General features: G+C 37.1%; 1 protein-coding gene across 17 annotated transcripts in view; it reads left to right on the plus strand.

Annotated features, from left to right (window-relative positions):
- The window catches only part of LOC132157274 (calcium/calmodulin-dependent protein kinase type II subunit gamma-like), a 65,819-nt gene that overhangs the window by 32,325 nt on the left and 7,580 nt on the right, over window positions 1-25,914 (plus strand). For 3 of the 17 annotated variants that reach the window (XM_059566552.1, XM_059566535.1, XM_059566536.1), the window contains exons 3-16: window positions 2,322-2,381; window positions 6,511-6,565; window positions 7,023-7,088; window positions 8,874-8,946; window positions 11,664-11,766; window positions 12,447-12,530; window positions 12,667-12,761; window positions 16,746-16,868; window positions 17,112-17,195; window positions 17,608-17,650; window positions 17,916-17,978; window positions 20,531-20,571; window positions 23,525-23,602; window positions 25,736-25,780. In XM_059566552.1, coding sequence (XP_059422535.1) covers window positions 2,322-2,381; window positions 6,511-6,565; window positions 7,023-7,088; window positions 8,874-8,946; window positions 11,664-11,766; window positions 12,447-12,530; window positions 12,667-12,761; window positions 16,746-16,868; window positions 17,112-17,195; window positions 17,608-17,650; window positions 17,916-17,978; window positions 20,531-20,571; window positions 23,525-23,602; window positions 25,736-25,780 — 1,013 coding nt within the window. Of the gene's footprint in view, window positions 1-2,321; window positions 2,382-6,510; window positions 6,566-7,022; window positions 7,089-8,873; window positions 8,947-11,663; window positions 11,767-12,446; window positions 12,531-12,666; window positions 12,762-16,745; window positions 16,869-17,111; window positions 17,196-17,607; window positions 17,651-17,915; window positions 17,979-20,530; window positions 20,572-21,305; window positions 21,339-23,524; window positions 23,603-25,735; window positions 25,781-25,914 lie in introns of all 17 variants that reach the window. The other 14 variants (XM_059566543.1, XM_059566542.1, XM_059566539.1 and 11 more) reach the window with 7 other exon arrangements.

Below are 25,914 nucleotides of genomic sequence, written 5' to 3' on the forward strand. Positions count from 1 at the left end.
AAACAAGAGCACACAAAAAAGGGAGGAGTATGCCACTCAAAGCCATTTCTTTTTCTAGAAGCCTTTATCATTTGAATCAGATCCCAGCTATGAGTGGATTGGTGTTTATTCCTCTTCAAACTTGATATATAATGTAGTGGATGAATTGTATGTGGAAGCTGCAGCAAATGATAAAAACAAGAAGGTTTATAGCACATACTCAAAAGTGTTTCGTTTGTGCGTGATTATTTTCATTGCATTAAGTCATTGCATGCCAACAGTCGTTGTACGGTCCTCTCATGTTCAGATTAACTGTTATAGGAGCCGTGGCAGGGCTGAATATTAAATGTCCTGCATTAATTCTGTTAGGTAATAAAAACATCTGCTGCCGTAAACCATACGCACAAACACATCACTCACAGCAGTCACCGTTCACGCTTTCAGAGGGATGTTTATTTGATCACACTTCTCAGAAAAGCTTTAAGCCAGTGATCCTACACCCACATCCATTTGTATATCATGAAAACATCACTTAAAGTCTGAAACCTGTGTGTGTGTGTGTGTGTGTTCATACAGTGAATGCTAAGGCTGTGTGACTGCTAGTATAGTGTAGTGGTGATGGTTTTTTAGATGAATGTTTGATACTTCAAGATTGAGGCTGATGTCATTTCTGAGAATCATGCTTTGGGGCTGTCAGAAGGATTGAATGCTTTCTGGGTAGAAGATCCACATGCATTCACAAACTTGTCCCATAGAGATTGTGGCTGGGCTTTATGAAGGCCTGTGAAAGGAACATACCACACATACATAATGCCCTCCCTCAGACATTCATACTTTCTTCATCTGTTATTATATTTTGTCAAATTTTCTTTAGTGTAAGGTCTGGCTCATTTCTGATGAGTAGCACACACTTGGCACAGTGTGATCTTGGACAGAGGATATGTTCTGTGTAAGAGCAGTGTGTGTTTATGTGAGACTGATCTGACCCAGCAGGTGTGTCTGCATTGAGTTCATGATTTGAATTCCTACTAGCAGATCCCTGCTGCTGCAGATGACTGTGTGTTCGAGTCCACGTGTGCATTCTTTTTAACTCACTCTCTTAGTCTGGCGTCATTTAGACAACTCTAGTTAACTCTAGTTTTTTTAATCATCAATCACTTTCTTGATTTAGGTATACATAGCACCAGAAACCAACAGCCCTGCAGCCGGCCTGCATTAAAAGCCCTGCCCTTTCTCTAACCTAAATGGTTGTGTGTAAAATTATTATTTATGGGCTGAGAATAACTATATATTTCTATTGTGTATTTACGCTGCTGAAGCAGTTTGTGTGTGTCTGTTTGATTTCCCTCTCATAAAGCTCTCTAAAGGTTTCCCAAAAGGCTATGACCTTGTATCCTTTTAGAGATCGATGCTCATTATTCCAGGATGGGTAGTTATATTAATCTCAGCCGCTTTCTTTATAGAGTGGACATCTTTATTTCATACCCATTACATGTATGCACAGTCATTAACTGCTGTCATTACTAAGTGTTGAGCAGTAGGCTTGATATTGATTACATGTCACTGAATGGTTGCATTGGTTCAAATTACAGGTCCTGTTTACACCTGGGATTATATCCGTCTCAGGGTTATTTGATCACATCACTCTTTTTCGTGTAATGAAAGTGAAAAGAGCCTGTCAAGCTCCAAAATGAGCAAAAAGCAGTAAACACATCATAAAAGAGATCCATATGAGTTGTGCTCTCAAGCTGAACAATAGCTTTGTGTGACAATGTACACTATAGTTAAAAAATGTTGGGGTCATAAAGATTATTATTGTTTGTTTGTTTGCTTTTGTAAGAAATTGACTGAAAAGTGACAGTAAAAAAAATTATATTGTTACAAAAGATAGGTTTCAAACTACTGCTGTACTTTTGAGTCATGGACAAAAAAAATCTTGATTTGCACAAAACAATATGAAGTATTTCGCTTTTTCTTTTCTTTTTTTTTTTACATTGTTAATAATAAGAAATGTTTCATGTGCAACAAATCAGCATATCAGTATGGTTTCTGAAGATTCATGTCACTTAAGACTGTAGTAATGATGCTGAAAATTCAGCATCTTAAGTATAAATTGTTTTAAATTATATTCAAATTAAAAACACTTCTTTTAAATTGTAATAGTATTTCAAATTATATTTTATTTTTTACTGTAATTTTGATCAAACAACTTCTTTAAAAAAAAAAAGTATATATATCTTACAGGCCCCAAACTTTTGAGCGTGATAATGTTTGTGTTTTGACACTTGTGGAGGTGCAGGGGTTAAATGTGCTGAATTGTTCTTTCTGTGTTTAATCCTCAGATCATCAGAAGCTAGACAGAGAGGCCAGGATCTGCCGTCTGCTTAAACATCCCAACATAGGTGAGTCTCAACAACTTGCTTGTGCTCAATATTCCCATGAAGTGGGTGCAGATTTGAGTCCGGCATGCAACATGCCTCTTCTCCCTTCAGTAGTTAAGAACAATAGTGTGTATGTATGTCTGTACACAGTAAGACCTACTGTACAAAGATGCTAGTCACATTCAACCCAAAATTATTTGCATGGCATGAGAAAGGATGTGGCTGACAAGACCGAGCACACAGACAAAATCTCCACCTCATGCAAAATCATGAAAATAGCACAGGCATCATCCCTTCAGGTTCCCTTCTGTGAGAGAGAACAACACAGTGCTGTGAAAGACAGTAAAATGTCAGTGGCTAAGATGTTTCAGGATGGTGACCTTTGGCACTGAGGGTAATTAGATAATTAAAAAAAGTAAGTATTTTTGAATTAAACATTATGAAGTATTTGGGGATTTTGAAGACTTCAGCAGGATTAAAACCAATGATTGGGACAGTTCAATAAAATCTCATTTAACTGTGTTTACATGACACATACCACAAGCTAATTTAACAGGGATAATTCACACAGAAGTGGCAATTTGTCAGCATTTACTTTCCCTCACAAAATGAGGTGTAAGACACAATGTTCAATTTACTGTAATCCGAAAGGCTCCAAAAAAAGGTATGAAAACATATGACCTTGGCCATTCCAAGTCTTCATACTATAGCTTTATGTGAGTATAAATCTAAATGTAAGTAATTGTTCATTGGTTATAACTCCCTAGTAGCCACAATCATTCATGTGACACACAGTCACCTGTGGTGTTTGGTATCAGTGACCGCTAACTAGAGCCTGACCGATATGGGGTTTTTGGGGCCGATATCAATATTAGGGAGTAAAAAAAGACTGATATTGATATATCGGCCAATATTCTTTGTGTATATTATACTTGTCCAACGTATAACAATAATTCATAAAATATTTCAATTTAACTTGCTTTCCATTTATTACTTAAAGCGAAGTACTACTTTGATACCACAGCAAATACTACTAGATTAACTAAGACATTTTAAACATGATTAAAGAGACATGTAAAAATAAGAACAAATACACAAATTACAAGCATAGATGAATACAACACAATATGTTACAAATAAAATAAGGTTGGAAATATTCAAATACAGAAATTCAATAATTAGGGAAAATAACATTGCATAGTGTTTACTGTATAAATCAAATCTAGATTTTTATCACAGCTGTTTTGTTGTTTGATGATCATAAATGACAGCAGCAGTATTTATAGGCCACTGTCTCTTTAAGACCTGATGCACAGATCCAATATAATGTTGCACATTACATCCCATTTTTTTCTCAGCTGTTTTTGTTCACTTGAGACATAACTGACTGGGTTTACCTGAACGATTGTCGATATGGGTATTTTGTAATTTTATGTGTCTATTCAGAGGATTTCGAAGCATGGGCACCGCTAGGCCATTTTTAGTGGGGCTATAAATGACTACACAGCCCCCCTAAATTTTTGCGATTAGCTTCATAAACTGTAGGCCTATGCAAATTTGTGATTGCATCTCCCATTTAAATTTCGATCGGCTCCTCCTCGTCTTTCAGCGTGTTCTTCATTCCTCAGAGGACAAGGTGTGTGTTTATCGCTAGATTGTTATAATATCTGCATCTGTGCAGTTTTTGTTATAGATACAGTTTACAAAATATCATGGAGGAGCAATCGGTTCCCCATCTACTGTAGCCTAAGGGGTGGACTCATTCGAAAGAGGACCTCTAGAAGTACACTACGATTGCGTTCGAGAGGGTTCCTCTAGCTGAAGGGATCCCCTGAATTTGGTGCGGATTCGCCGTGCCGTTATGGAAATATGACCATTCAAATTTTCAATGGTTTTCCATAGACTTAAGTTTTAAAGCATTTCATCCAGGTCACCAGCATAAATCATATTTTTCTTGTAATACAAACAGAAGCTCAGACATTCTGCTTGATGTCCCCTTTTTTTGTAGCCTTGTTTTTCTTCTTTCTAGGAAGTGTTTGTCCTCTCCCACCCTTATACTCTCTTGTCTTTCCTCCCTCACTTTTTTTTTCTCATGTATTCCCTCCCTTCCATTCCCAGTGGTCTAAACCTGTCTTTTGTACCATTTTATTGTCTAGCCATCTTGAACGGCCTTCCTCCCCCCCCCCCCCCTCTCTCTCTCAGGTTGTCATGTTTTCTGCATGAACTGCCAATAAACTTCTAACAAAAAGAGCAATCAAGTGTGGGTATGAGAGAGAGAGAGCATTCTTAAGGAGCAGATCGCCTTTGGTGACAAAGACTCAACACACTTGTTCATTTCTTCTCCTTTTGTCTTGGACATACATTTACACAGTACATACAGGGTAACTTACAGCCTTTGTACAGGTTATCAATAGTGGGGTTTTTTGTCAACAAACCCTCTTTCAAAAAACCAGCAGATATGAACACATGACTGCCGTCGGCCCACAGACACACAACAAGAGCAGATAGAATGATAGAAGCCTGTCACACACAACCCACATGCATCTACATACATTCTTAATGTTATCTCAAGCAGTGCTATGTCTTCAGGCATGCATTTTGTGGTGTGACAATATTATAGAAAGGAACCGTGCATCCCTGTGAAGCTCTTCAGTAACCCACACCCAGTGCTGGTGTTTTTCCGCTAAGCAAAAAACTTCCCTTACCAATAAAATAAAAGATTTGATTTATGTGTCTGTTACTGGCATTCGAAAAAGATGTTGAGCTGTTTGATATCACTTCACTGGTAACCAAAGAACATAAAAGATAGAGAGAAGTATATGTCTGGGGGTGGGGGAGTAATATAAAATGTTCCACTGTTCATAAAGGCTGCATTTATTTGATTAAACAATACAATAAACACAATTCTTTTAACCATATTAGTTTTGAAATAGAAATCTATATACATTAACATTAAGTGACTTTACTCTCACTTTTGATCAGTTTAATTAACTCTTGCTGAACAAAATTATACATTTCTTAAAAAAACAACCAATTTTGAATGGGTGTGTGTGTGTGTGTATATATATGTGTGTATATATATATATATATATATATATATATATATTACTTATTTATTTTATATACGCATATATTTTATAAACATTCACAGCTACACCGCTGCAAAACGATTAGTGTTATTGCTTTTTCCCCTTTTAGTGCTATACAAGTAAAGTATAGAACTAGTTCAAATCAAAAACATTAGGGCAATTAGTTCAGAGAGTGTCATCTTTATTGGAGTACAGCACACATTGGCTCTATCCACACTTCTCTCAGGCCAACCTGTTAAAATCACTCTCTATTAAAACACTGTTCACAGCACCTTCAGTCTGAATTGTGTTAAATCCCAGTCCTCTTGTCAGAATGTGTGTGTTTGTGTCAGCGCTGCGGGTGATCCTGGGTGGATGTGGAAATAATATATTTCTGTTTTGCCCTCTCTGCCCTCCTCTAGCACAGCCACCTCCCTCACATTGGCTGAGATTTATGCACGCTGTCATTTACACGGACCCACACACAATGAGAACGAGCTAGGGGTCTCTTAATGGCTGTGGGTGTGTGTGTGTGAGATCTGGCAGCTGCACTGTTTCAAATCTGTAACTACCTATGACAAATTCATTACCTTCAAACGGGATAACAAATGTTCCTTGCCTTACTTGCAATGCCACCGCTCCCTCGGTAATGCAAAGACCAAAGTTCCTTCTGTAATTTTTTTCTTTTTTATTTAAAGTGGGCATTAAGTTCAAATGTATTTATTTTGACAGGTCAAAATTTCACAGTGTAAAATGTATCGAGTAGTTTTTCCAAAGATAAAAATATTTGTCTTAATATTGCCATCTTATATGATTTGTCGCATGTATCCTTCACAGACGAAACAATTGCAGCAGCACTGTCATAATTACAGTTGGGGCTTTCGTTTTAAATGGGTTAGTTATGAGGTACATTTCAGCTAGGATGCTGCCTTAGAAGGCATTAGGCAGCAAGGTTGGGATTTGTAATAGAACTAATGAGGATGACTTCATGGGCAGGTCAAGAAAAGGAGAAAAGCTCCTTCTGTTCATCCTTCTGTTGTTTCTCCCTTCCCTCATTCTCTCTTTCTGTTTTCCCTCAACAGTGCGTCTCCATGACAGTATCTCAGAAGAAGGCTTTCATTACCTGGTCTTTGACCTGTAAGTATCGAAGTCAGACACTGTGATCTTCATCTCACTTCTGTGTAAAACAGGATCGACGCCGGTGTACTCAAAATTTCCACTTCCTTTAAGCCTTGTTTGCCAGTTATTAACTGTTAATTACCAGAAAATGTAACAGAAGTATGACAATTTAACTTTATTCTCTAGTCAGTAGGCCCGTTTCTCTGTACCATAGAAAGCCTAGAATACTTTTCTTTATTTCTGATCTCCTTTGCTTAAGTTATGTTGACATCATGTTAAACGATTATCAGTGTTGTGGTGTAGACTCCTCTACTTAACTGCAGTGTGTGTGAGAGCAAGACATACATGTACGTGTATGTGTGTAGATTGTGACTGTATGGCCCCCTTGTGCTCTTTATAGTTTATAGCTGAATGGAACCGCTGTGGGTTCTCCAATACTTTGTGCTCTTGATAAAGCCTTTATTTCTTCTTGTAGCGTAACTGGTGGAGAGTTGTTTGAAGACATCGTCGCAAGAGAATATTACAGTGAAGCAGATGCAAGGTAAGTTAAATAATTAGCCTAAAATCATATCAGTGTTTAATTGACACTTATATATAATATACACTACTGGGGCTTCAGTTTGGAGTCACTGAGTCCTTTATTCAGCAAGAATGCATTAAAGCGATCAAAGGTGACAGTAAAGACATTTGTATGTTTCAAAGAACACAAAAAAATGTATCACAATTTCCACAAAACTACTGTATTAAGCATTAGTGTGTGGATTTTTAATACTATGGTGCATCAATCTTATAGTTTTTCCTCTATTCAAACTTCCATGATAATACTTTCTGCAGCCATCACTGTACCGCTTTTGTAAGCCCTCAAAAAGAAAAATTATTCCGTCTCTAACGCTGCCCTTTGCTCCCAGACAGCGAGACAATCATTAAATTCCAGGGTTATGCAACTAATTATTAAACATGATATTTTATTTCAAATAATGTCAAGTTATGTAAATTCTCTCAGTGCTTTAACAGGGATGGTAGCTGGCCTGCAATGAGGTATTATTTTCAACCTGTTGCCGGGATAGGCATCCCCTTAAATTAAAGCTGACTGTCTACACTTCAGTCCATTTCCACTTCATATTCAGCACTAAGCCGGAACAACAAAATTAGTGTCACTTTGCAATTACTTTTGGAAGACACTCTCCAGACTTACAACATGAAGGCTGCTACTGAGAGTTTGCATCAAGGGAGAACAGAGAGAGTTTTTACTGGAAAGTGCCTCCGTAATGGGATGGAATGGAATGCAGTCCACAGATTTTGCCAAATTTGGACACAATAAATGCCTTGCTCGCCATCTTTCCTCAAGAGAGCTTTAGGGAATATCTAATGGGGCACTTTCTTTACTCAACTAATGTTGCTTGTATTTCTGCAAGCTCTCTCTTTTTGCTCTCTCTTTACATTTACATTTATGCATTTTTGTATCCAAAGCAACTTACAGTGCATTCATATTTAATTGTATTTTTTATCAGTATGGGTGTTCCTTTGGAATTGAACCCACAACCTTTTGTGCTGCTAACGCAATGCTCTAACTCTGAGCCACAGGAATACATAAACCGAATCATTCAGAAATGTGTCATTTTTCAAGTATTCTACCAAAGAAACAAAAGAAACTTTCAGAGAGATGTCATCCCCACCCAACACGCCCTCTGTCCTCAGGTCATGACCTTTTGAACAGGTTTCAGAGCTCTGTAATGAGCGGCTCCACTCACTGCATTTATAAGCATTCCTGCTCCACCGGTGCTCGTTATTTTTGTCCTCTCACTGTCTGTGGAAAGACCTCTACGGTGCAAGTCTGTCAGAGCAACAAGTGCACGTCTGTGTAGTATTGCTGGGATATAGATATACACTATTGTTCAAAAGTATAGGGTTGGTAAGATTTTTCTCTTTTGTTCTCACCAAGGCTACATTTATTTGATCACAAATACAGTACAACGGTAATATTGTAATATTATGAGAATTTTAAAAGTAACTGTTTCTGTGAACACACACACACATTCAGCTTCAGGAAATTTGTTTTGGCATTTGGATAACATGGTAAATGTATTTTCATTCCCATCTTGGAAAGCTTCTCTGGCAGCTTTGAGAACCACAAAACAAACCAGAGTATTTCTCTGTCTGTGCAAATCTCAGTCTGTCTGCACAGGCCAGATTCTGCAGCTGGATTTCTTGCGCCCAGTCTTCTATCTGGAGTTAGATCCTTGTACTAATGCCTGGGTTTCGCTCCCTAATCCAACCTTCTTTTCCTCCTCCCTGCTTTCTGTTTCTCCCTGTCTCTGTTTCTCAGTCATTGCATCAATCAGATCCTGGAAAGCGTCAGCCACATCCACCAGCATGACATTGTGCACAGGGACCTCAAGGTGAGTCATGCCGTCACTGTGGCAACGTGCCAACACGGGAGCTTGCGTCATCCAAGCCCTCCTCCTCTTGGCAAATCTGTGGCGTCATTTGCACACACTCGGACTCGTGCTAGCAACATTAAACGCTGTGTGGACACCGTTGTATGCCGTTTGATTGTTGTTTCTTTCTCTTGACGTCAGAGCGCAGACGATTGGCTGTGGCCAATCCTGAGGGTCATTTGATAACAAGCACAATGCAGAAAGCAAACATGGATGATGGAAAGATTAGGTTTATTAAATGCCATCATTCAATCTGAATCATACTGGATTGAAATTTAAATTACCATTTCCTTTTTGCATTCTTTACTATATCTACATCTGTTAGGAAGATGTGGAGATACAGAGTCTGTTTAGAAGATGAATTTTTTTATTATCTTTTAAATGATAACTGATGAAATGCATAATAGATCAGTGGCATGTGGTGGGCAAAAATGTGTCGAACCCTGAACCATTGCTTTCCATATTAGTTTACCTCTTTAAATGTAAAAGCAGACAGAGGAGTACTGGAGGCAGGCCGGTTGCTGTGGAAACCTGTGTGATGTCATAGTGGCTGCAGCATCATGGCATGATGGTGAGCGTGTCATTTTACCTCCTCTGATTCATCAGAGGGAAAGAGACAGAACTGTTGAAAACAGACAGAAAGGGAGGAAAAGGACTAGCAGGAGTTAGACAGAGAAAGAGTGTTTAGGAGGGAAGAGAGAGACTGAGTCCATCCCTAGGGTTGCAGGACAGGGGCACTGGAGGGGACAGAGGGGCTGATTTTGAAGATGTAAGAATGACGTTGACAGATAAAATATATCACTGTGTTGCTACTGTTAACTAAAATTAAGTAAATCAGTAATTGAAATAAGATTTTATAAATTAGATTTATAAATTATTTTATTTTATATAATAAAAAATAAGTTAAAACAATTTTTTTATTAAATAATACGGTAACATTTTAGAATATGTAACACATAATAACTACTAACTACGAAATTTAATTAATTTGAAATTTAAATTTGCTGCTTATTAATAGTTAGTATGGTAGTTGTTAGGTTTAGGTATTGGGTAGGATTAGGGATGTAGAATAAGGCATTAATATGTTCTTAATAAGAACTAATACATGGCTAATAATCTAGTAATATGCATGCTAATAAGCAACTAATAGGTGTTACCTATTCTAAAGTGTTACCAATAATACTAAAATTAATGTGCCCACTAATTAATAATAATAAAATAGTCTTAATGATTTGCAGTTTGTTTTATAGTTGATAGTTTTTGTTAATACTAGGATATGGCGCCTAGCATTTTTGTGTGTGTGTTTTTATTTCACAAAATAAATAATTAAATAATTAAAACATTTGAGCGCATCTCAGTATGGTGTATCTGCTGCATTAGTTAACAATCTTGTTTTGGCTTGGCTTGTGAATATTCATTAGTTTACATGATTGGTCAGTCCAGGAAGGTAATCTAGCCGTGTCAGCATCATACACATAAATCATGATGATATGATGTCACAGAAAGTCTGTTGTGTCTGTTCCATTATAAACGTGTTGGGGCAGCATGACTGTGCAGTGTCCGGGTCAGGGCTGTGCCTGCAGCATTCAGAGGCAGTGGGATGTGCAGGACAGCGGGGCGATAGAGCAGCTCATCCCTGCTCTCGTAGCAAGAGATAACAAGCCCTTCTCTCTGTCTCTTCATGAATTATGCAGCCCAGAGCAATAAGCGTGCTGTCACAGCTATCCATCCGCTTTATACACACACACACACACACACACACACACACACGTAAGATATAGACACCATATGCAATCTCTTTCTTTTACTCTCGCACACGTTACAAGCATGCACACATTTCTGTCTCTCTCACTTGATGCACACTGTAGTCCAAGTCTGGATCTCAGTATTGCTGCAATGTGATGATGAAAGACATTTCTCATAGAACATGCTGGATACGTTTACGTCCTTTTATGCAGATAGCAGCTGATTAAACTCCGTGTCAGTAGGCTTGATCGTCACCTTTAGCATAATCATGCACAGACTAAATGAGCAGCCGTATGGGATTAAATGCCTGTGGATTGCACGTCATGATTCTTTTGGCTCGTGCTACTGGATATTTTATTTTCCCTATTTTTATATTTGAATTACGTTTTTTCTGTCATCTACTGCTTATTTAAAGTTAATCTTGAAAAACGCTATTAATTTAATTTAAGTGATGCCTAAATAGACTTGCAGCAATAAAAACAATCTCTGTTAATTTCTGTTTAATTCAGGTGAAAGGTATAAAATAATGAAGCTGTAGTAACATTAAGATGTCTATGGAAAAAAATAAATAAGTGAAAATATAAAAATAAAAGCTAATTCAAAATGTTTATTAAATTCTGCAGTATATTAGTATATAAATAATACTTGTAGCATTCAAAACAAGTTGTTTTAATCCAGTCACTTCAGGGTGAATCTGTGTGATTAGGAATTTTGCGTGAATTATGCTGCTTCTGTATGAGCTGTTTCATACATCACTACACTATTGACAATAGTCAATAGACCTTTTTTGCCCTGTGAAATTTCACCTTAACATGCGACAAACACTCTGCATAACACACTGCAGCTTTGTTTTAATTTTAAAATCACAATATCTTCTCCCTCATTTTATTTCTTCTCTCCTACCCTTTCCTCTGCCATGTGTCCTCCTGTAGCCAGAGAACCTGCTGTTGGCCAGTAAGATGAAGGGGGCGGCAGTGAAGTTGGCTGATTTTGGCCTTGCCATCGAGGTGCAGGGAGATCAGCAGGCCTGGTTCGGTAAGACTCCTCTGTTTTTCCTTCAACTCATTGGTAGCCTCATCTCTTAAAGGGATTTGGCTTGAAGCCATTATAGTTCATCCTGATGCAGGATTGAATTCAATTCAACAGAATCAAATTAATTTCTCTCGTTTTTCAAATAAATATTCAATGCCCTGAAAATGCATCCGCTCATTTATATTGTACTGGTCCACGTAAACTCATTCTGAAAGCTGACTTTCAGCCAGTAGTGGCTTTTTTTATTGCTCTGTTTGCTCTCCATTGCATCTGTGGCTCTTGTGGGACAAGAGAGCTCTGGAAAGTAGCCAGCTTGTGCTTCTACCCTGTGCTCTTGGGAAATATGGAGTAGTTTTCTCAATGTTTACAGTCCTTTTGGAGTCAAGACTACTCACTTGAACCAGGTCAAAGGTCACAGATGACAAAGCCAGTGGACAAATTGGATTAAGCTTTTCCAACATCATGAGATTTTTTTATATGCTTTTTCACATTGCACAGCCTTATAAGAAAGGGTTATCTTTTCCTAAACAATTTTTTTTTTTGTTTAATGCAAACTGAAATGTTGCCTTATTTGTACTGCTCAGAATTTGATTATCATAGAGAGATGGTGTTGATGCTTTTTGTAATTTGAAATCTGTTGATCTTAGATATTAAATGTTTTTAATCACATTCTGGATTTACAGGTTTTGCAGGCACCCCTGGATACCTCTCCCCTGAAGTCCTGAGAAAGGACCCCTATGGAAAACCAGTGGATATCTGGGCTTGTGGTAAGATTTTCACCCGTTTTATTTAGTGTCCACATTGATATGATTTTAAGATTCTCTTTGTTCTAGTGTTGTGTAATTTTGTAAATAGTTACAAAAAAAAAAGTATGAAGTAACCAATTAGTTTTTTCCTGGGCAGGTGTGATCTTGTATATCCTGCTGGTGGGTTACCCTCCTTTCTGGGATGAGGACCAGCACAAACTGTATCAACAGATCAAGGCTGGAGCCTATGATGTGAGTAACCACACTTACTGTTTGACTTAATGAGCTCTCACTGCTTTATAATCTAATGACCATTTTAGATCTAATCTGACCTGAACATTTGTTCACATCCATATTACCATCCAAAAATTTGGATACACTGGTTGAAATATAAATTATTTTGTTACTGTAATAATGAAAAACTGTAAAAATGAACCTTGGGTCACCCAGTTTCAACTTTCAAAAAAACCTGCTCCTCGCTCCAGGCAAAATTGTGCAACTCCACTTTTCACTTTGCACTGCTCACTAGTGATGCGCGGGTCGGCTCTTTTTCCAACTCGCGGGTCCCGCTTTTCTGAAATTATTTGGCCCGCCCCAACCCGCCCCGCAAATAAAGTAAAATATCTTTACCCACCCTGACCTGCCCCGCGCATCGGGGACATCACGGAAGTTACATTGCTACTTAGACATTCGTATTGTAACCTTATCAAAGAACCCAATAAAATATGAAAATATTCAAAATATTTAATATAGGCTATAGGGAATTACACTAGTGATGGTTTGTTCGAGAACGGATATTTTGGGTGAACAAACTGTTCTCGTTCATGTAATCCACTGACTCTCTCATTCCCTGAAGTTCCTCCCTCCACAGCAGCGCGCAAGCTTGGCGTTATTAGCAGCGCATGCGCAGCTCGTGAACAGCTCTGTGAACTGTTTCATACTGTCGAAGAGTTACTTAAGGTGTAACGGAGCATGTGATTTGAATGTAGTGAACAAATACGATATTCCCGTTTGTGAATGAGTTGAATGAACTGATACATAGCTCGTTCGTGAATGAAATGAGAGTATACCGGGTCAGTGAGCCATGCATGTAAATCTCGATCAGCAATCAGCAGATACAAAGCACAGTTATAGGTGCATATACGCTTGTTTTCATATTTGGCATACAGAACATAACCCCACGTTTAATCCATGATTTATTAATGTGAATATATTATATATAACAGTCTGACCAAACAATTAAAATGTTTAATTATGCAAGAAAACCTTGCGCTTTGTTCATCTGAACAACTTATTTAGACTATTTATTTAATGCGATCATGCACACACTTTAATAAAGCCAAATCAGTTTTTGTCACAAGTAAATATACGTTCATTGACTTAAGACATAACACACATAAGACACTCTTTTTTTCCACCTGCTGGGTATTTGTGTATAATATGAAGAAATGGTCACTGAACAAATCAGTGAACGAATCATTTTGGTGAACGAACTGAAAATCAACGAATCTCTTGAAATATTAAAAATTTCCACCACTAAATTCCACGCACCATATTTAGTGACCTGCCCTGCAATAAAGTGCCAATTTCTTAACCCGCCCCAACACGACCCGCGGGGCCCGTGGGTTATGAGACAACCTGCGCATCACTACTGCTCACATATCTGATGTAATTAAAGCAAGAGTATACAAAACAGGTGTGTTGAACAAAAGCTCTGTTTGTTGAAAAAGGTGCTTGTAACCCACTTTAAACCTCTGGAGTCGATTAACGCGGATACACGTTATGAGTCATTTTCTCCTGATAACCCCGAAAAGAACTTAAATTACACTTTCAGTTTTAATCGTACAGATAAGAGCAATACATCAATCGAATCTGTAAAGGGTCTACTTTTATTGTATACAGACATAACAACAACAAAACTTTGTTCCTTTCTAAAATAAAGATAACAAACAAGGTGTGCTGTCTGCAGCCTTTGTCTGCGCTGATCTTTATTTACAAACACGTCATTAAAATGAACTGTAACTCCTGAATACTCAACGAAGAGACATGAGAGAGATATCTATAAAAAGCCTGACATGTCTACTTTTAAACTAAACAAGTGCTGCTGAAAACAAATATTCTGTGATAAAGTAATCCATATGAAAACAACGCGATGTCCGTTTTTCACGTCTCCCTTCATTATATCTAATGTGCCCCCGCGCTGAACGCGCTATTCAGATTCTAATGTTTCACTGAAGCGCGCAGCTTGTAAACGCCCACACAACAGAAAACAACGCAGCGAGACAGTTTTCGAGTTTTTTTATTTTAATGTTTGCTTCGTGATGAGAGGAATAAGACATAATTCACCCAAAAATAGTGATGTGGATTTCCTCATGTTTTGAGATTTGGATTTCCTCAGAAAAAAGAATGAAGCACTTTATTCAGCAGAGATCTCTTGATCAAAGTCTCTTGTTATGTATTTAAATACTTGTAATAGTTTTCACATAATGTGTAAACATTTTACTAGTTAGACTTTTTCTAAACTATAATTCCTGACTGAATGTATAATCAAGTGAAACATTATGAAGTTTCAATAACAATATACAATACTATACCATTCAAAAGCTTGATGTAAATAATATAAATGTAACAAATAAATGTAACTGTAACAAATGTAACAAACAATGCTTTTTTTTCAATTTATCCCCAAAAAAACTGAAAAAATATTCTCATCTCGTTTCAACATTAATAATAATAATAATAATGATAATAATAATAATATCAATACTTTTTTTTTTTTTTTTTTAAATAAGATTGTAAAAGGATTTCTGAAGGATTGTGTGACTGGAGTAATGATGCAAAAAATTCATTTTGTTAAGTCAGCTTTGATTGTTCCTGATAAACGGTTTAACTGCACTCCCAAGTGGATAATAAATTATGTTGTGGGATAATTAAATATACTCTAAATAAACTACAAACATAAAATTATATCGATTTATTTTGTCCTCACATTTTTTCTTGTAACTCTCCCCTCTCAGTCACAAACCTGACTGAAAGGCTCATTATGCAGCTCATTATGCCTTTGTCTTCTCAGGTGTAAATCCCAATGACACACGAAAATACAATCATTTACATGCATGCATTTCACATATTATTATAGCCCAGTTTGTGCTGATTACAGTGAGATTAGACTTTAGCCATTTAGCTGTGTATAAGCAACTGAAAATAGCACAAATGTCAGGGCATGACAAAACTTCTCCAGGCCCCAAAAATACCCTTAGACTCCAGAGGGGTAAGCTCAACCAGAAAGAGAAAATGGAAGCCATTTTATTAGACCTGTCTTTAATTGCCCATCAGCATGTTGACAGAGATGCTCTCATGGCCATCCCCATTCAGAGATTTCAGTGCCACCACATCGACCCAGAGTGGCAAAACCAGATTGAAGCCTTTGTTAATATTTAATAGGTTGGGATAAACAGCAGAGTTACTCAATAATAAATGATGGCAGCCCCCTCCTCTAGAGCTCAGGAGAGGAATGTACAACTGAGGAGTCTTCATCATCATCATCTCAAACCCCAAAAGAAAACCAGTTTATAGTGGGATATTTCCTGTTGGTACTATTCTATATATCTGAAATGAGGTTACAACCACCTTGCAGATGGCACAGTGTCATATTTTCGCAGTGACCAGCTGTAGCTCAAAGCTGCTGTTTGTAAACAATCTAGCATGATCAGAGTATGCATTCACACTAATTTGATTTCATTTGTGCTTTCTCCATCCCTCTTAATCCAGATTGATAGGCTCTCTAAGTGCATTGGAGTATAGTTTGTTTGTTGAATAGTGGCATTGTCCATTTGATGGAGTGCTGTGGTGTGAGAGAGATGTGATTACGAAGGCCAGTTATGGTCTCAGCATTTTCAGCCATCCAGGTGGAAAACACCACTTTTCCATTTATCGTTTTAGCTGCTCTGCTTTAATCTTATTAACATCTATTACAGTCCATGGAAGCCATTGATCTGCGTGTTTGTCCATGTCTGTATTTGAGCACTCTGTAACATACAAAAGCCTAAGACTAGTAAAAAAGCTTCTATTTTTCATTGTTTTCTTAATGTAATACACAGGTTTTCAAATTGTATCAAAATCTTTCTTTGAATTTCCAGGTTTAAATGAAACAAACCACAGGTTTTCCCTGTAGACCTCACTTTATTTCAAGAAAACTCAGTGGTCTTCTCTTTCTTTTGTATTTTTATGTCTTAGTTTCCCTCTCCAGAGTGGGACACTGTTACCCCAGAGGCCAAAAACCTCATCAACCAGATGTTGACTATCAACCCAGCGAAGAGGATCACGGCTGACCAAGCGCTCAAACATCCGTGGGTCTGCGTAAGTGGACCTAAATCCCCAGCACTTTTCATTGTATCTCTCAAGGCTGATTTATATCGAACTACTGGCATGATGTCATGCAGCTTACACTCCAGTTTGTAATGAAGTAAACATCTGTGAGTCTGTTTGGTTGATTTAAAACATCAAATGAGACTCCATATCCAATTTGAATTGTATACAATCTGTGATTAACGTATATGAATAAAAATTTGTTCTAAGAACTGATGTCTCTTTCCCACTTAGCAACGCTCCACTGTCGCCTCCATGATGCATCGTCAAGAAACTGTTGAATGTCTGCGCAAGTTCAACGCCCGCAGAAAACTAAAGGTCTGATACATTAATTTCCAGCACAATAGGGTTCAACATATTGACATTAGTTTATGCATTTGCTAACATGAATAAACAAAGTACAGTACTTTTGCAGCAATTGCTAGTTTAGGTTAATGTTATTTATGCATATATGTTACATCTTTTACATTTCAATCGTTAAGTATACATTAAAATTAGTTGTATTTTGAACTGTTAAATCATACTTGAAAATTAACCTAACTTAATAAAATGTGTTCATTGATTGTTTGACACCAAATGCATTGACTAATGTTAACAAACTTTGTTTAGTATTACCCATTATTAAAACTTTATCAAAATGTATGATTGGTTTAAGTCTTTGTCCTTGCCAGTGTTAATTTTTATTCTGATTCTAGATAAGATACTAAAATAGCATTTGTGTTTCCTGTAGGGGGCTATTTTGACCACCATGCTGGTTTCCAGGAACTTCTCAGGTGATTGTCTCATTAGCTTCAGACATACAGTACAAGTGAGACTTGTGCATCAATTGAGGGATCAGTATGTTATGTTTATGTAGGTTCTTTCAAAACTTAGATTTTGTAATCTGGCCCTACTTTCCTGACTGCGTAGAGGCATTTGGGCTTTTCTTTAGGTTGCTTTGTTAGGATACAAATTGGGTAAGTTTTTTGTGATACTGGAAAGGCTGAGCTTCTGCCTTGAGTCAGCCTCTCCAAAACGACATGCTCTTTTGTCCAATAGTGGGTCGGCAGCACACCAGCCCCGCCGCCCCCACCACCAGCACAGCTGCACTAGCACAAGAAGGTACGTGAGATGTGCACTGGGGGGCTGTTGCCCACTTTCAGCCTCAGCATGTGACCAAGGGGAGCCTGCTATACCCTTGCCAACGCACGGGCACTGAAACTCTTCTGAGAGGCCATTCGCTATGCAGAGAATATGTAACACATGCTCCAGGCTTTGGGTTCATTGACTGAATTTATAATATTTCAATTCAAATTTGACTCTGTAGAAATTTTGAATGAATGCATATCTTGCGAATTGACAAATATAAAACAAGAATAATTGAAATTCAGTCACTCCCAGCCTTGAGGCACATTCGTATCTCTTTGTGCTTCATGACTTTTGACCAAAGTCTAGGATGAAAGAGCCCTTTCCTGTCAATGGCGACCTTTGCACTGCACTGAATGTGCTGTGAACTTGTCAGAAGATGTTTTGTGTCGTTCTCAGCAGTTTGGGATGGTAAGAAGAGTATCACAAAAAATGTATTATGTCTTCCAAGTGGTGTCTCTCTGGAAACATAATGCATTGTGGGTTTGCACTTTTGCTGATGGTCCAGGGATGCTCCGGTGAAGGTATTTCGACCAGAGTCACCTTAAGGAACGGTGTCATATTTAAAAGTTCAATTACAGATTTAGTTTCTTTGTTTTATGTTGATGGTTTCTTAACGTGGCTCATTCTCCTTGTATACCTCAGTCCAAAGTCAGGTCTGCTTTTGTTCAACCAACTGCACTGTGTGAAATTGTGGGTAGATGCTGACATGCATTTGCCTGTTGTTAATTATGAATGTCTACATCATGTATGTATTAGCATGCTCTTGAGGAAAGACTTATTGAGAAGAACCACTGCACTGGGATCACTGTGGCATGCTTCAGAAGTACCTTTCAGCATGTGTTCGGTGTCTTTGTGCATGGAGGACCCGAAACAACCGGATCCACATGTCTTGCTTTTTCTTTACATTTCTTAGCTTCTTGCCTCTCTTCATATACGTCTTAATGAAAGTGGCATGTCTGTGAATGCTCTGCCAAGTGGTTCTGTTGCTTTACAATGATATTTAACAGTTGCAGCTGTTTGTTTAAGCCTCAGAAGTACATATAATTTAATCATCAGAGACCGATTTATCGGCCAGGCCATTAAATTAGCTGCTATTTGACTATATTGAAAGCATCAGCCGATAATTAGATGCCCAGTTATGAGTTCATTGAATTTTAGCTAATTTGTGTATATCTAAGTTCCTATCATCAAAATTTCATTATCTGCGCTACCGTTCAAATGTTTGGTCTGTAAGATTTTAAGAAGTCTATGTTCAGAAAACAGAAATATTGTTCAATATTTTTACCATTTACAATAACTTTGTTTTCTCTGTCAACATATTTATTTCTGTAATAGCAAAGCTGAAATTTCAGTAGTCATTAATCTAGTTTTCAGAGTCACATGATCCTTCCGAAATCAAAATCTACTGTAGTGTGAGGAGAAACAGCATTTGAAATATGAAAGTATTTTGTTGCAATGTAAAAGGCTTACTGATCCCAATCTTTTGAACAGTAGTGTGTGTTGGAGCACTTTATCGGCCATCACCCTGCTCTTTCTATTGGAAATTGACTATTTAAAAAAAAATAAAAAATAAAAAACACTCTTATCGATCCACTGCTAATCTCTTTAACTCATGCTAAAGTAGTTTTTGATCCATTCCATACTATCAACAAGTGCAGCACACAAACTCATTTGACCCCATTATACAATTTGAATTATAAGACCAGTTTAATTAGAAGTACAACAGCTGAACAGGTCAGGAAAAAAAGGACTTGTACTCTAATGAATCAGCAGTTCAGCTCTAATGTGCTAGAGTGAACTGAAGCAGACATTGGCATTGGTTTGTCAGATCTGCAGAGTCTTGTGCAGGAGAGAAATGTCTTCAGTGATGATGACAGCAGGCCAGACAGAAGATGCCTCTGCACAGCATGGACCCAGCATGAACAGAAAATCCTCTAGTTTTGCTTTGATTTGCTTGATTATTTTGTTTGCCACAGCTATTTTTCTTTTTAATAATCTGTTAATTGATTTTTCTTACCTTTTTCCCTTTTTGCATTCTTTCCTACCTCTATCTACTTTCAAAGGTAAGGGAATCTGAAGATCATACTTAGAAAATCTACTCGTGTCATTCTATCTTTTTTTTTGTGCATATGGTTTTTCTGGTCATGTGACTCGTTTATATATTATTTATATACTATCATAGGATTTATTCATGTTTTATTTTCATATTTTCATTTTAATTTTGTTTTGTGCTTTTTATATTTATTGGTTTTATTTGTTAATCAATATAAATTCTAGATGGTAATTTATATAATTTTAGTAACTTAGTACCTGAACTTAAACTTTTTTCAGTTAATGCTAAGGAAACATAAAATTTTATTATTATTATTATTTTGTATTTTTAAACTAAAATTTTTTATTTTGTTTTATTTTTTAGTTAGTAATTCCTGTACTGGTTTTATACACTAATCAAGCAACATTCATATGTCATTAACTAGTCGGTTCATCAAATGTTAAGCTTTTTTTTCTCTTCTCTCATCTTTCAGCATGCAAAAGTTTACTGAACAAGAAGTCTGATGGCGTGAAGGTAAGCCCCACACACATTTTATACATCTCTTTCTCATTACTTACAGTAAGTTCTTGTATCAGCATTGGAATTATAAAAAATAATGTTTCTGTATCATTAACAAATGCACAATTTTTCTCCAGTTTTTTGTTTACAAGATTTTTCCTCTCATATTTATTTTCCTTCTATTAATGACATATTCTAAACAGAACTGACAGTCAAGCTAAACAGCAAATGGTTTGCATAAACCAAAATGATTAAACACTCTGTTTCTAATTTCAAATGATTAGCTGCTTACATTTTATTAGGCTGATATATTTCAGTGTGGTCTTGAATAATACCCCCCCAAGGCGACCCAATTGAAAAGCATTCAGCATATTTAGACCATTCTTGACATTTGCCCATTTGTTAGGCCTGAGTCATGGCAAAATCTGTTGAAGCAGGGAGACTTACTCAACCCTGTGCCGTCTCTGTGCATGCAGTGAATCGCCAGCCTTTCACCAAGCAACCGAGAAGCAAATGCTTGAAATGAAACAAGTCTTGTCAATAAATGGATTTCAGCAGTTTAACACTTTTCAACTGTAGCCACTAAACACCTGTCACATCACACATGGCTTTGCAACTTCTTGTGGTTGTTTATTTTTCCTCTCTCTTTCTTCTCTGTGGGATCTAACTAGCAGCTTTATTTTTTTCTGTGTTCACTGGCCTGTTTTTATGCTTCCCTGTTTTGCCCTCCTCTGTTTCACCCTGTTCAGAAAAGGAAGTCAAGCTCCAGTGTTTATTTGATGGTGAGATCTGTTCCGTGTCTCTCCCCTTTTTCTGACTCTCCCTCAACACTTTCTCACTCTCTGGCTCTTTTTTTTTTTTTTTCTGCTCGAGAGTTTGTTTGGGTTTTGGGTTTTTGTCTCATTGTAGGATTTTGTGAGTCATAGGATCATCAAGCATTAACAGAGTCATGTTCACCCGTTCAACTCTGTTTTATTACATACACACGCTTGTATTGTAAGCCCATTTTCTTTGAAGTTCATTCTTCATTACCATCGCATCTCAGTGCTTTTTTGGTGAGCCAGACCAGGATTTTGTCTGAGAGGTTTCTCCTTGACCTAAGTTTGGTCCGTCTTCTGCAAGGCCCGGATAAACCTTGTGAGCGTCCTCCAGCTCGACCCTCTCCACTTTCATGAGTCTTTAAAATCAGTAGCATACTTATTATGACCAAGGCTGAAGTGGACAAAGGGCTTTTACTTGGTGCTCTTGAATAAGAGAGAGAGAATTTAAATGCTGTTTGAACAGACGGTCTAAAAACAGACAAACAAGCCTTTCTCTCACTGGAACTCCTCTTTTCCCACAGTCCATAGTGCGGCAGGCCATTTCTGTTGCCATGGCAATAGCTGCAGTGGCTGTGACATCAGGTTTGTCCTAACAAGTAAAGAGCCCCTTGTTACAATAAAAAATCCATATGGATTTCAGTGAATATCTCCCCTGAAGAATAAACATATTTTCTTGTCATCAAGCAATTGAAAGTAAATTACAGCAGCAGTTGATGTCTGTGAGTTAGACATGGCCGCTCTTTCATCCTCATCACAGGGGAAGCTCAGTTCTGCCTTTTTATTATCCAACAAACATCATCAAAGTGTTTGTGCATTAATTGCCATTAGTCATGTCTTGAGTTCCTCCATCAGGTCTGGACATAAGCACATCCTGACCTCAGTTTTACTCCCCTCTCACCATTCATGGTCCGTTTAATCAAGCAGACCTGGTCCTTTCACATTGAACTATTTTTGGTCTTGAAATCTTAATGGTTAAATGATAATTGATTCTAATTAGACTGTTGATCATCTTTAACAACTTTATCTTAAGTTATACATTTTTAAAAAAATATATACTTGAAAGTACTTTCTTTTTTTTGTGGCTGTTGAAATTTTGGGATGATTACTTTTGGCTGCTCTTTTGCTTCAGTGTTTGTTAATCTGTTGAATCTTTCTGTTAGGATTCTTGACCGTTCTTCTCAAGAATCATCTCCGTTTTACCGCCACATCTTTTCTTTCTTTGCTATAGTCAGACTTTGTTCTTTTTTTAATCATAAGTTGTACCCTGCATTGATTGACCGAGTAGAGGTCTGAGCACTGAAGCTTTTCACTGCATGCACTAGTGGACTATCAGGGTCTTCAGGTGGCTTCATGACAGTAACACTGGCATCTAGTTGTTACTGTGCCAACAAAATACTATATTTAAAAATAAAATATTTTGTCTATTTAAATATACTGCAAATACCAAACACATCTGTAGCCTTAAAACATTTCATTGATTTTGATTTGTTTTTTTTTAGCACTGGAGGAACTGTTGATATCAATTTCATGAATATACTGAATGTATAAATGCACATTTATCAACACTGTTACAAATTCTGTCCAAGTAGATGTTTGAAAGATTATTACATTAAAATTTACTGAATTTACTTTTATTATTATTATTAAATAATACAAAACTATTCTCTGTGGTCATATTTTAGGATTATTGAACAGTTTTAATAATAAAGAACATTACCGTAGGAAGATTACGCTGGTTCCTTTTATACAGCCACCATGTTTTATCTTTGTTTTTATGTAGAACTGTAATGTGATTTTACAGATGCATGAGTATAGCTTCATTATTTTTCATTTTGTGCTATTATCCACCATCAGTAGTTTAAATCTGTATAATCAGCAAACATCTCACTAAAACAAGCTCATACAGTTGAACATCTTTCATTAATTCAAGTAGAGCTAAAAGTGTGTCGTTAAAGGTGCTCTAGGGCACGTTACGTGAGTGTTCTCTTCTAAGCAAAATTAATCCAATACAGGTCCCCCTTACATGCTGTACTGTGGCTTTTGGACGCATCAAGCACGAGCTGAGGCTGTCGGCTCTTGAATGGCACTGAACAAAAATCATTTTGTGTTGTCATTGTTTTTTTGTTTTTGTTTTGTTTTTGCCCCAGCCACAGACAAACAACAACAAAAACAGTGTAGTAAGCAGCAGCACCAAAGACAGCAGCATATCATCCACTGCACCAATGGTACCTCATTTTAACTTTTTATTTCCTTCACTCATAGTCTTTCCTTTTCTTAGTCCTCAAGTCTTTGTTTAGTAAAAGGCTTTATCAGTTTGTCCCATACCTGTTGTTTTGACTCCCACCACCCATCGCTCAATCCACTCAGATGAAGATGTGTGATGTTGCTCATGGTATTTAATGAGTTGAACTAAAACATCTGGTTGTGCCTGTGGATTTCTCTCTGACTTCCTATTTTACCCAAACAAACTCGCAGTTTGGTATAAGTTTGACAGCTTTACAGACAAACCCTGTACTTTTAAAAAACTTCAAAAACTTGCTCTGACCATATTAAAGTGAAATGTAGATAAAGCCTGGTGGCACCTTGTATTAATTTCTTTCGAGTCTCCAAGGGTAAAACAGGATCATTTTATGTCAGGAAGCAGAGCTGTTCTGTTTGTTTTGAAGATGCAGTCCCTAACTTTGCATTATGGGTAATTGCTCCTTCGACGAATGGCTGTTACTGTTACAGCCTTCAGAGGACATGAAAAAAAGTCTAAAAGTCTGAGATAATTTTATATCTCAGAATATCAGTATTAAATCTTTTTAATCAATTTAATCTGAGTATATCTCAGTGTTTGGTTTCATCCTCAACTCCATATTGATGTTATGTCAGTTTCCTCAAAATTTTCAGTAAGGTTTTGGACGTTTGGACACTACAGTGTCCCTGTCTTCATGCTACACTGTGTGACTGACCAGTACACCCATCCTGCTCATGCCTCAGACCTTGAAGTTGCTCGGGCTGATGGGTGATGATGAGGGGTTTTTCTGAAATTGGTTTCTCAGCATGTAGGGACTGCATCTTCAAGTCTGCGTTGACAGGTTGCTTATTAGAGGGTGTTGTGTTAGTGGTGGTGGAAATAAAGTAGAATCTAGTGCGCTAGACCGTTTGTTTGTATGTGGGGTGTGTATGTGCGAAGGTGGGATCAATGCTTTGTGCTTTCAGGAGAAAAAAACCTAGTGTGGCATTGTAAGCTAACTGTTTGTGTGGTGTTAATCATTTCTGTTATGTCTGTGTGCTGTTGGTGACTGGGGTTGGTCTTGGAGAGAGTCTCGTCAAGCTTAATGACTACTTCCTCTTCCACTGTGGTTAACTGTACCCAATCCTTTCTTGCATTTCCATTGATCTTCAGTTCCTTTGTATAATATCCTTTGTTACATTGTAGTTATTGTATACAGTAGCCTCAAAAAGTATTTAGATGCTTGCGTCATACTCAAAAATGTCTGAATGCTATTGCATATGTAGCATTTATTTGAAGGAAATGTGCATGTATTTATTTTTAATTGATATTTTTGGTTTTCAAACATGCATCACATGATTGAACAAAACATCAAACCAAGTAGCATTTATTTTAAAGAAATACTGTATAACAAGTCACATTTCTTATAAAACAATGCTACAACAAACAAACATTAAAAAAATGCATGAATTGAAAGAATGCATTTATTTTATTTGTATTTTATTTATTAATCTGGTTATCAGACAATATTAATCTGCTTTAGTAATTGATTTAATTAAATGATTGTCAAGCTTGACCGGGACATGTGCATTATATAACAAAACACCAAACCAAGGGGCATTTTATTCTTAAGACAAATTTAAGACAAATGATTGTAACATGATGTAAAAAAAAAAAAAAAAAAAAAACAAGTAACATTTATTTTAAAGAAATATAGCACATTTATTTACCTATGTAATTAAATATTTGTAAACACCAAACCAAGTAGCATTTATTTTAAAGAAACAGTACATTTATTTGATTGTTTGTTTGTTTGTTTTAGTCTTTGTAAATGACAAATTATACCAAACATCACTTGTTGTATATTATATCATGAATTATATTGTTGATTTTAATGCAATGAAATTCATACATTTTGTGTAAAGTGTAAAATAAGTGCCAAGATACATTTTGGGGCCTCTGTATACATAGTATTAACTTAAGGAACTTGTGCAGAATTCACCAATGTCAGTGTTTGATGTACCTTCTAACTGCTGACAATCATAGCAGTAGTGAAGGCTCATCATGCTAGTTGTGGAGTTGTGGTGCCTACACCCTCTTTCCTCAACCCTGCATGGTAAACTCTCTCCTGCCTCCCCAGGAACCACAGACCACTGTCGTGCACAATCCAGCCGATGGCATCAAGGTAAGCCACCTCTTTTAGCTCTGCATTGAACACCAGTCATTTGAGTCACTTCCTAATGCCACAACCCCAAACCTTCACAAATATGACTCAAATGAAGGGGGCTTGCCCTCATGTTGGCTTGGCTGGACTGTGCA

This window comes from Carassius carassius, chromosome 14 (assembly GCF_963082965.1).
Source record: "Carassius carassius chromosome 14, fCarCar2.1, whole genome shotgun sequence".
Classification (NCBI taxonomy): Eukaryota; Metazoa; Chordata; class Actinopteri; order Cypriniformes; family Cyprinidae; genus Carassius; species Carassius carassius.